Source organism: Pinus tabuliformis, chromosome 2_2 (assembly GCF_031772625.1).
Source record: "Pinus tabuliformis cultivar Carrire ecotype Pingquan chromosome 2_2, CPIR1, whole genome shotgun sequence".
Lineage (NCBI taxonomy): Eukaryota > Viridiplantae > Streptophyta > Pinopsida > Pinales > Pinaceae > Pinus > Pinus tabuliformis.
This window is the reverse complement of record NC_142300.1, coordinates 420624502-420635578: the sequence shown is the minus strand read 5'-3', so window position 1 is coordinate 420635578 and position 11077 is coordinate 420624502. Positions and strand designations below refer to the sequence as shown.

General features: G+C 37.0%; 1 protein-coding gene across 1 annotated transcript in view; it reads right to left on the bottom strand.

Annotated features, from left to right (window-relative positions):
- Positions 1 to 2502: 2502 nt before the first annotated feature.
- LOC149193056 (auxin response factor 4-like) overlaps positions 2503 to 11077 on the bottom strand; it is a 100984-nt gene continuing 92409 nt past the window's right edge. Inside the window, exons 8-11 of the mRNA XM_089407190.1 lie at positions 4983 to 5145; positions 3606 to 4891; positions 3324 to 3514; positions 2503 to 3118 (exon numbers count right to left, since the gene is read on the bottom strand). Of these exons, the coding sequence (XP_089263316.1) occupies positions 2935 to 3118; positions 3324 to 3514; positions 3606 to 4891; positions 4983 to 5145 (1824 nt within the window). The 3' untranslated portion in view covers positions 2503 to 2934. The remainder of the gene's footprint in view (positions 3119 to 3323; positions 3515 to 3605; positions 4892 to 4982; positions 5146 to 11077) is intronic.

The following is an 11077-nucleotide window of genomic DNA, read 5'->3' as shown; positions in this document are numbered from 1 at the left end:
GCATTATGGCTTGCCAAGAATGCTTAGATTTTTCATAACAAGTTTCACCCCTACTTTCTAAGTATTCTCTCAAATTAGATCTTTGATATCTAATTGTAAAATGCATATCAAGGAAGATGGTCTCTATCAATTCAATGAATTGGTCATTGATAGCTCACAAGCCTAGGGCATTTTTGATGGAGCAAAGCAAAAGACTCATAATTTTAGCAATGTTAGGGGTGTTTCATATTTTTCAAAATGCACACAAAATAAGCTTTAAAGCAAGGTTGGTGGCTGGGGCAAATGGTTATGATGTGTTTATGGCCTTGATATCATCATTAAAATGTGCACTAAAAAGAGCTAACCAAGTTTAGATAATCGGTGATTCATTTCAAGTGACTAATTGGATGATTGGTAAAGTTAGAATATTCAACAAAGTCACTTGATCATCAAATTAAAGAAATCATAATGTCTTTTGAACATATTCTCACTTGGTACTTTTAAGGAATTCAATATGGACATTGGTTCTCTTTCAAAGAAAGGTCAAACTCTCACAAAAGGTCATACAACTGTGGAAATATTAAGGGAAGGAGTCTCAATCACTTCAACACTCAGTATTTGACAAGATTTATGCTTGTTTGATTAGTCTTTGAAGATCATCTTTGTTTTATGGTTGCTTTTTCAATTTTTGTTATTGAAGCTTAGCTCCATTCAAGTTTACCTTTGGGAAGGTAGATCATCCTTGGCTGAAAAAAGTGGGTTGTATTTTGATGTATATGCTAGAAGTATAGTTTTCGAAACAATATCATATACTATTTCATGTGTGTGTTTGTGTGTGGTTATACATACATACATACATAGACACACAAACACATGCATGCAATAGTGTGTGTGCACGCAATAGTACATTATATTGTTGTGATAGGTGATTTGTCTATATCTATTGAAGGATAAGATTTAGGAGTTTTAATTTTTTCATTGTGCAAAGGCACCCAAAAATGTAATTTATATTCTTTATGAATACAAACCACTATTTTTTTAAGGAAAAAGATGGTTTTTATCCATGATTACAATAATAAACAATCCAAACTAAATTTGATGTGAACTCCTATAGTAAATAATAATGTAAAGCTATATTGTAATATTAAATTGCTACTATTTAATGGAGTAAATTAATTTAATCAAATCAAATATATTGTGTTAAGACCACGATCATTATAAAATTTCTATTTCTAAAATCACTAAGCTTCAAAAATCACATTAAAATACCAATTCCTATTTATTATTGTGAACAATTAAACATCCTAAAATTCAAATACTTCAAACAAAAAAGTTGATAAAACCATTAAGATATTTTTCTACATATATAAAAACATCCATATTGGGAAGGGAAAAAAACAAACAAAACAACATGTGCTCTATTTAACCAATATCAAGCCATAACCTGCACTATCTTAAAAAAAAGGGGAAACTCTTTTGTCTGTTTTCTAATGAGAATATTAGATGCATGGTCAGGTGGTTTGAAGTCCAGAGGTAATTAGTCTAGGTCCTCCAGCATTCAATAGCGTGTGAACCCCCAGGGTAAGATTTAGTGGACAGTCTGCACTTGCCATCAGCGCTTCATCCGGCCAACAGACTGAGTTTCTTCAGTGTTATTCATTCAACGTCAGATGTTAGGAGAGATGGGTCTAATCCTCAGACCTATTAGCCCCTGGATCTTCTCCGCTAGGGCCAGATGTTGATTTATTCCATGCATTGTATCTTTGATTTACTTCATGCATTGTATCTTTTATAGGAGACGCTTTGGTTCTCGGGCTATGTATATACATCATTGTACTCAACAGTCCCTTTGACCTACTTTGTGGTCATTAGTTGGACATAAATATAATTATCTTATCTTATCTAATTCTTCTATCACAGCACATTTTTACACTTATGTATTCAACTTGATAAAAAAATAATATTATAAAATAAAAATAAAAATAAAAAATAATGTAATGATACTCATAATGCAATAATACTCATTCACAAAGTATCAGGAATGACTGCAATCTTCTCTTCTGGGCCCAATTCTATCGTATTCCAAATTGTGGCTCGGGCTGAGGCTTTTCAACAAAGATGGAGTAAATACCATATAGATGACGGCGGTTCATCAACAAAATTAAAGATCCAAGCCTTGACTTATAGTTGTGAGATGATGCTAAGACTCTTTCTAATTTGTTCTACATTCCTGGCCTTCTGAAGATATCAAGGTTTTTAACGAACTTTTTGAAATAAAGATCTATTGAAATGGAAAGAAGATATTTTAACATAAACATGTCCAGGTTAAATTGTGTTTGAAACTTATCATGTCCATGAGCTGTACTTAGAAATTGTCACAAAATCATTTATCCCTAACAAAAATCTTCAGCTTCAAAGGATATTCACAAGTATGATCAGAAAGTGAAATGCCAACTACTTCCGATCCTATCTTCATTGACATGCCATTCATCTAATTTCTATCAAAGCGAAAATGGAAGCTCATAAAAATACCCATTCCCATCTGCTTTAGTCTACCAAGCTTCTTTCACATAATAACAATAACAAATGCAGATAAAAGGTAATTCCAGAACCAGAATGCCAAATCAGTCCCAATAGTGACATAAATGCTAGTCAAGCTTCTGTTTGAAGTCAGCTAATACTGCTCCGTTAGGTCTAATGCCAGCATATGATAGCCATGGGATCACTACAGTAAATTCCCTGAGGAACAGTATAGGATCAAGAAAATGATAATAAGGAGACGTCAATAATAATAACAATAAAATTATCCCTAACCTGTATTCCACACATTGTCTCATCAATCAGGGGAAAATACACTAATAAAAAAATATTTAAATCTGTAGCCAGTATATCACATATCGTCCCAGCAAATGATATTGAAGCATGTTTCCATGTCCCAGGAGGAATGAGGAACCTTCATTGATTTCCTGTCATCAGTGGTGAAGAAGAATCCTGGTTGTCAATTGATGACTTGGACACCTCAACTGTAGATGGTTGTTCCTCAGAACTGTTAGCATCGTCGCTAAACATGCTGGGTGTCATTTTCTGAACCTCATCATGAGTGTATATCAGAATTTTGCAAGCAATGTTACAAAACTCCCTGCACCAATAACGAAACAGATGATTTAGTAAATAGATTATATCATTAAAATGGTGAAGGTTCTGCCAGCCACCTCACAGAATCATGGAAAAGGGTTTATAAGGTAACATAGGGATACAACGCTGTGGCAATGCATAGGTAATAAGAGAAAAATCTGCACGAAATTCACTAACAAATCTACAACCTGTGTCATTCAGGTACTTACTGCCAAGGATCATCACCGACAAGCATCATGTCATCTTCATTATCTGTGTAAAGCACTTGCCATCCCTTCTTGGGATCATTCAGAAGACCTTCCATGTCAAACAGGCGCTCCAATTCACATATCAGTTGATCATAACCATCGAGTTTTGAGAGATCGACTGCTCTTCCCACAACACTCCCTTGTTTATGAACCTACAACATGATAATTAAAATTTTCATGAACCTACTGTGTAAGGAAACCAAGAGAAAGAAACACAGGTAGTAATAGTTAATGAAAACACACTTTTGTACGTCTACGCCCTGGAGTTTGAACTAAAGTGGAAAGTCCCGAAACAGCTTGGAATGTCTTTTGTTGTGCCGAACCCTTCAGTGCTTCAGGTGGACCAGAACGATCAGCAGAGGACTTCAGTAGGTTATCCTGATTTTGAGAAATAGATGAGTTGACTGTCCCATGCCCATATATTGCAGGCAAACCTTCTTGGGTAATATCACGAGGTATGCTGCTGCTAATCAGTTCATCCATACAGGCAGGTTCCTCAATTAAAGAGAATCCAAAAAGTTTGCAACTTTGCTTTCCTTGGATTTCACCTCGATCAGTCTCTGTGGAATGGAATCCTATAGGAAGCTGATGTTGTTTCAGAAATACTTCTATCAAATTTTCTTGCTTCTTTGAAGGGTCACTTGAGGATAAGCCAGCTGTGTATCCGGCAGGTTGCGTATTATCAGAATCACAGTGCGGGACTGAAGAATCCTGCCACCCAACTGCCATTTTGGGAATATCAAACTGTGCTGAAAGATCACGGTTAAATGACTGGGAATAATCCCCATATAAATCATTTTTCTGAAAAACATTCGTTCTGCACATTGGATATGTTCCTCGTACACATAATTCTGAATCATTTCTAGTTCTGGAACTAAAAATAGAAGACAGTGGTGAGGCCCTTGGAATTGTTGCTAGATTTTGAGAGTTCACAGGGCATGTTGCATGATTACCTCCACTGTGCGGCTTAGTAAAAACTTTCAAATGTGGTGTGTTTGTATTTGAGAATTGTTCACAAGAATACTCCACTGACCTTACTTTGTCAGATCCATATGCATTCCCAAACTTGCCTTTATTACTCAATACATCTGAGAAAGGAGCAACGTTAGGCCTTCCTAATGAAGGCCAACTTTTATGCCCATGCATTGCTCCTTCGGAGCCTTCAGCATGATAGCCCTTACAGTCCCAAAGTTGAAATTTCATCAAATCAACTCCAGCACTTGTAAGAGATGCCTTTGAAGGCAGGATTTCTTGACCTTGCAAGACCTTTTGGAATCTTACAGATTCTCCAAAGTCTAATAACCTACTTGAAATGTCGGATCTTTCTAGTGAAGACCAGATCGCATTCTCGGTTCTTGCTGTTTCAAAGCCTTCAGCTACAGCATTGCAACCCTTGCGTTCCAGTATTGGACATTTCATAAAACCAACTCCATCATTTCTTGAAGGAGCTTTAAAAGACATATTTTCTTGACCTTGCAAGACCTTTTGGAATCTTACGGATTCTTCAAAGTCCGATAACCTACTCCCATCTGCAGTAAAATCACAACTTGCATCATAGTCTAGACATCATAACTATCTGTATTATACTTCGCTAAAGCTTTCAAATTCCATAATTCATACCAGGGATGGCAACATCTACTGGTGTAGACAGAAGGGTTGTCCGAAGTCTCTTTGTTCTTGTACCAGATGAAACATTCAATCCAGCACCCGCAATAGATGGCTCAATTTCCCATGCAGAAACTCTTTCCTGCTGTTCATTTGCTGCATGTTCATCCCATTCAACCTATATTAACATCCAAAAGAAAAGGACAATGAGAAATTCTGTGCAGAATCAATTTCTCAACCAAGATAGCCTATTCTAAACACCTGTAAACATCCAAGGTACAACTTATTATGAGGAAGAAACAGCCCTACGAAAACACCTTCACAAAAATTGCAATACACCTTTTCAAGAAATTATTACTTATCCAATGCCAATACCTTCATAGATATCATCATTTAGGTTTAAACCATAATTGGTCTAATCGTTATTGTTATGAATGGAGTTATTACGCTAGCACATTAGGCACATGGATGGTGAGCAGTGTCCCCAGCTTATTTCAGACAATGGGAACTGTCAAATGTGCATACAGTACAATCTAGTTGATTTCCTCTGTATGGACTTTACTTTCTCTCTTTCAAACACCTTATCTTAGATCAGTATTTTACTTTCTGCATGCTTTCTATAGTGCTCCTACATTGTATCGGCACTGTTGTACTCAGTGGTCCCATTGGCCTACTTCTATGGTCATTTGTTGAACATTAATAAATTATTAGATTTATCTTACATACTTGCTAAGCGTAGCTTTTAGCACACCTTAAAATATTGTAAAACTTACATTTTCAGACACAATCAGCATAAGATTAATTCTAAGTCAGTAAGAAAAGCAAATCACCAAACTTTGCCACAACCCTAATGTCAAATGATTACTTTCCTTTCATGTCTCTACCTCACTATGATCAGCCATCACTAATCCCAGTCTAGAGTTCACACAAACTAAGTAGGATTAGTAGCAAGCTAATGGAGTCAACCATTCCTTCAGATACTGAATACATGCAGATACATGAATAAACAGTTCCAGATGAAATTCCACATTATAAAGCCTACAAGGAGAAAATAAAGAGACTAGAAATCCTATCCGGAATGCAGCACAAAAGGTTAGCATAAGAGATCACAATGAAAATACCTTGTCAATCAGTAAGTTCCTATGAAGGTGAATTGAATTGAGCTAGTTGATCTGCCTACAATCCTTAGTTAATGGTTCTTTCAAGATACATATTAAAGAGGCTGAAGCACCCAAGGTAAGGTACATATTCAAAATGCAAAATAAAAATAAACTATCTCCACGGAAAAATGGATCATCATCCCAAACACAGTTCAACAGTATTGAACAAGTACATCCAGCATGAATTTCTCTAATGCTGTAACTTGATAGGGTTTTTTTTTACCCTTAAAATCCCTTTCAGGCCAGAAACCTTTGGCTTAGAAGCCTTGTCCAAGGGGTATCTACGACACACAGAAATCACCCAGAACTTGCACCTAGCCTCATCCGCCTACCTAGGACAAAACACCTAGGTTCATTTACCTTTGAGATATCATAAGATAGCTCAAAAACATGGCCCCGTTAACTTGGCATCTTGTTCTCGGGAGGAAGGGAGCAGAATTGAATCTGGATTTGTGTTAATAAAGTGCAATTGATTTACTGCTTGACCATAACATGCTTAAAGTTAATAATGCTGCAACATTTTTATTTGAAAAATGTCTTATATTTACAGAAAAATATTTGCAAAACAGAAGAGTGAAAAGCGGAAGGGTATATACAATGACCACCATAACCCCTTCCAGAGAGCTACTAAGCCAGAAATAAAAGCAGAATACTCGGTGTGATTCATAGATTGGACAAGCTAGGTCAACAATACTCTTTTTCCCAACAACTGATGACAAACCTCATCCATCCAGACAGAACTAAAGGCAGACAAGGAGCTAGGCTCATTATCAAAAACAAGTTTACACTGTAGTTTCAATAAAACAAAAAACACTGCTATCCTCAAACAATGCCAAAGTCCATAAAAGGCTGTAATAACAAGAGTTCAGATATCACCAAACATCACTGCCCACCAGTGAACCCTTTCGTGAAGAAGCTCCAAATGATGATCCTCAAACCAATTCCAACAATGCCTAGCAAACCAGCAGTCGGAGAAAATGTGTCTGTTTCTTGATAGTCGATATAATGTTAGTTACTATAATTGATCATTGAGAAAGGAATTATAGTATATATAGGTCTTCTCGGGCATGAGTGAGGGAATCATCCCAATGAGGATGGGTTGCAAGTTGAATTTGGCTCGTGTAACTTTGAGATATTACAAGACAGCACAAAAACATTGCTGCATTAACTCGAAAGCTTGATCTGGGGCAGTCGGGAGGAAATTGAACATGCATCTCTGTTAAGTGAGTGCAATTGATTTACCACTTAACAATATCCTGCTTGATAATGATGTAACTTAATAGTTGAGTGATGCCCGTTACCATAGTTGATCACTAAGAATAGAATTATATTGGTCATCAGGGGCAAGAGGGAGGAAAATCTCCTAGTGAGGATGGGTTGCAAGTTGAATTTTACCAGAGTATATGGGGTACGATTGGACCACAGCTTTTCAGGATGCGTGAAGAAGCCATTACTACTGAAACTAAATAAAAGCTTGGTGAAGATTACCAATACCTGAAATGGAACCACTTCAACAATAATCAACAATACACTGAAATAAACAACAATAAAAAGAACAAAGGTTAGTAGCACCTGCACACCCAGAGTTTGAATGCCTTTGCAATTCCTAAATCAAGGAAGATATCTCCATGTGTTAATACTCAAAACAGTGACATGTTCGATAGAAAATAGATAGGCTGCTTTGCAATTACAAGTGAGGGGGATGACCCCTTTTATCACAATAAATTGCAAAAGGCCTAACAAAACCCGAACTTGTGGCCTAAGTTACCTTTATGAGGTAATACCGTAATTGTATTAGTATTTGACCAATTAATCCTAAAACTATAAATTATGTATTTGAGGTCTTATGTTAATTATGTACGAGGCCTTATTTAACATAAGCAGCCTTGTACAAGTAGCAAATATAAAAGGACTCCATCAAAAATATGAGCTAACATAAAAAATAGCTCATAAATGTATTACACACATGAAAAAATGTCATGTTAAGGTACAGAACATGCCCTACCCCTTGGGAGGCATTGTCCCCAAAGCTCAAGAACAAAAGAGTAGCTCGATCATTTTCTTCATCTTTCAATGCTGTTGACCTTTACATGCATATTATTAGACGCATGAATTTGAATGGATAGAAGTGGTGGGAATCATTTTCTTTGATGAACACATTGAGTACTCCTTGAAAATGCTCAGAATAGTTTTCATTATAATTTTCCGTAGCCATTCCCTCGGTTAATGTATTCTCCAAGATTCTAGGGTCAATGTTGGTTTGAATTTAGGATGTAGTTTCTGCTGGAGTGTTTAGAGGGGAGCAAACAATTTTGGTCAAGGGTATATTCATTCTCAACAATGTGATCTGATTTGCATGGCTATGCATAGAGATTGATTTTCACAAGGATTATGATATGATTGAATGGAACTTTATTCTAGCTAAAGTTACTAGCTGCAATTATGACCATATTCTTCCAAGATTCGGTGAAGGTTTTTCCATCCCTTTAATTAGATAATTTTTATAAAGATGGAACTAGCCTCGTGCATCCTTAATCTACCAAATAATAGCCTAATATGAGAAAATGGAATATAATTGTTTATAATAAAACATAGGGTCATTACACTATAAAAGTCTGATTTGAAATCTGCTACAATGGGCCAACAAGGTGTGGGCCCTTGTAACAAACATAATTAGTTAGGAAATATATGGACGTGCCCTATTCTAAGGGACACAACTCTTCATGTAAACTAGGCACCCACCTAGTATTTATAGAGGGGCGGCCTCCATTGTAATCCATCATCCATTTTTTAATTCATTAATAAAACATATTTATACATTGCACATACATTTGTCTGTTACAATGGTATCAGAGTCACAACATCCTTCGCTCTCGTGCTACTACACGTTGTCTCAACCTCTTCTGCATTCTAATTGTGCAAAATGGTGTCCACCGCATTCATTGTCTCCTTTGTCACATCATTTCCCTTGTTATCCACGTTTCACATTGTTCCTTTTGTACCACCTTGCACTGTTGTCTCGTTGTTGCGCACTGTCTCAACCTGTCTCGTTGTCGAACCTTAGCTTGTGTCGTCTCCCTTGTCCCTTGTTGTGTTGCATCGTTGTACCTTCTTGTCCCTATTTCATGTTTTTCCCTCAATACCACCTCGCATTGTCACCCCGCTGTCGTGCATTGTCATGACTCAGGCCATCCCACTATCGGCCCTTAACCTGTATCATCTCCCTTGTTTCCCCAGTATTGCCCCCTGCTAACATCGCGCTTATGTACTGAGTCAATCACTGCCACCCTGTTATAGGATCATTGTCGACGTCAACAATGTTTCCTCAACCGTCGCCTCCATACTGTCGAAAAGTGTAACTAGGTTCGGTCTTCATAATGACATGTGTAATTGTGATTTTATGTAATTGATGAAAAGAAGAAAAATTAAATTATTATTGTAATTCTTATCTCATCGGTTTCATGAGCAAGGAATTTTATTCTTAGTAAGGACGCCCATTGTGAGCCTTTAGGTTTTGTCATCTAGTCATAAAAGTCAAATTGAGTCAATGTCATGTATGAAGGACCCTTCTTGGGCATGTTACATTTTGTAGGAGTCATTCAATTAAGTATGAAAGCCCTCCAAGACAAGCACAAGACCTCTCCTTCAAGTCAGCTTCAAGAAGAATAATAATATTTTCACCAAAGAGTCATGTTGGTTCATCCTCTTCAAGTTGGCTTATTACAGGCTCCAACGACTATAAATAGGGCAATTCAGATTTCATTGAAGGCAGAATTTCAGAGAAGTATTTTCGGTCAAAGTCTGCAGTAAGAGGTGTGAAGTTCACTAAGGAAGCCTATTATCAAGCGAAGAAGGGAAGAGTATAAACCAAGCTCTTTTCAGGTCTGTTTTTGGGTTAATTTCCTCTACACGTGTGAGGCAGCAAGAGATTAGTTGTAGTAGAAGAAGTTGAGAAGAGTATCAATCCTCTTGGGTAGCTGAGTTGGAAGAAGGTCAAGTCAAGAAGGGAGGCCAAGACAAGCTAGAAGAAGACCCTATCCAAAGCGAAGAAAGTTAAGGCATAAGATAAGGTCTTGTGCATGAGCTAGGGTTTTTGAATTAGGATTGCAGACCTAATTCAAGGAGGCCGAAGGTTTGAAGCAAAAGGAGGTCGAAGTGGAAGAGGAGTCGAGACAAAGGAAGGAGCAGAAGGTTGACTATCATCAAGGGAACTTGTGTCTTGGTCTTGGAGTGGCAAATAGGTCAAGGGTCTTGGTCTTGGTATTCGTCAATTGGAATCTCTATAAGAAGAAGAATTTGTTCAGGTTTTCCTCTCAAGAGTGAGAGGTTTTGGCCCTGGCTGATAGCCTATATTTTGTGTCTCTTGTCTCTTTATAGTTTATGCTTGGTAGTTGTTTGATGAAGAATAACATTATAATAACATAAGTAAAAGAAGATCCTAATCAAGAAGTAAAAAGTATTCACAAGCAGTGATCTAAAGTACAGAAATCACCAAATCTCGATGCCCTAGATTTCTCAACATGATATCAGAGATGAGGTGACTAAGTCAATCAAGGGACACTCAAGGATCAAATCCCAAGTAAGGCATCAAAGTGATGATCATCTTGAAGTCGAGATCTACAAAGGAAGCATCATAACCCTAGATCATGTTGAGAATTCAATAGGGCAATGAATATGTTAATTCTCTTTAACTTGATAATTGTTTGTGTTACCTTTTACCTTATTAGCTTTGTTCCTTATTATTATATTGTGAGATACATCAAACAACTACCAAAACAATAAGAATAGTGACACAATATATAGGTTGCAAGCCAAGGCCAAAACCCCTCCTCTTGAGGGGAAAACCCTTAAATCTCTTCTCTTCTTATAGATCCTTCAATTGACGAATACCATGACCTAGTGACTCAGACAAATACCCTCCAAGATCAAGATCAACTCGGCCTCCTTCTG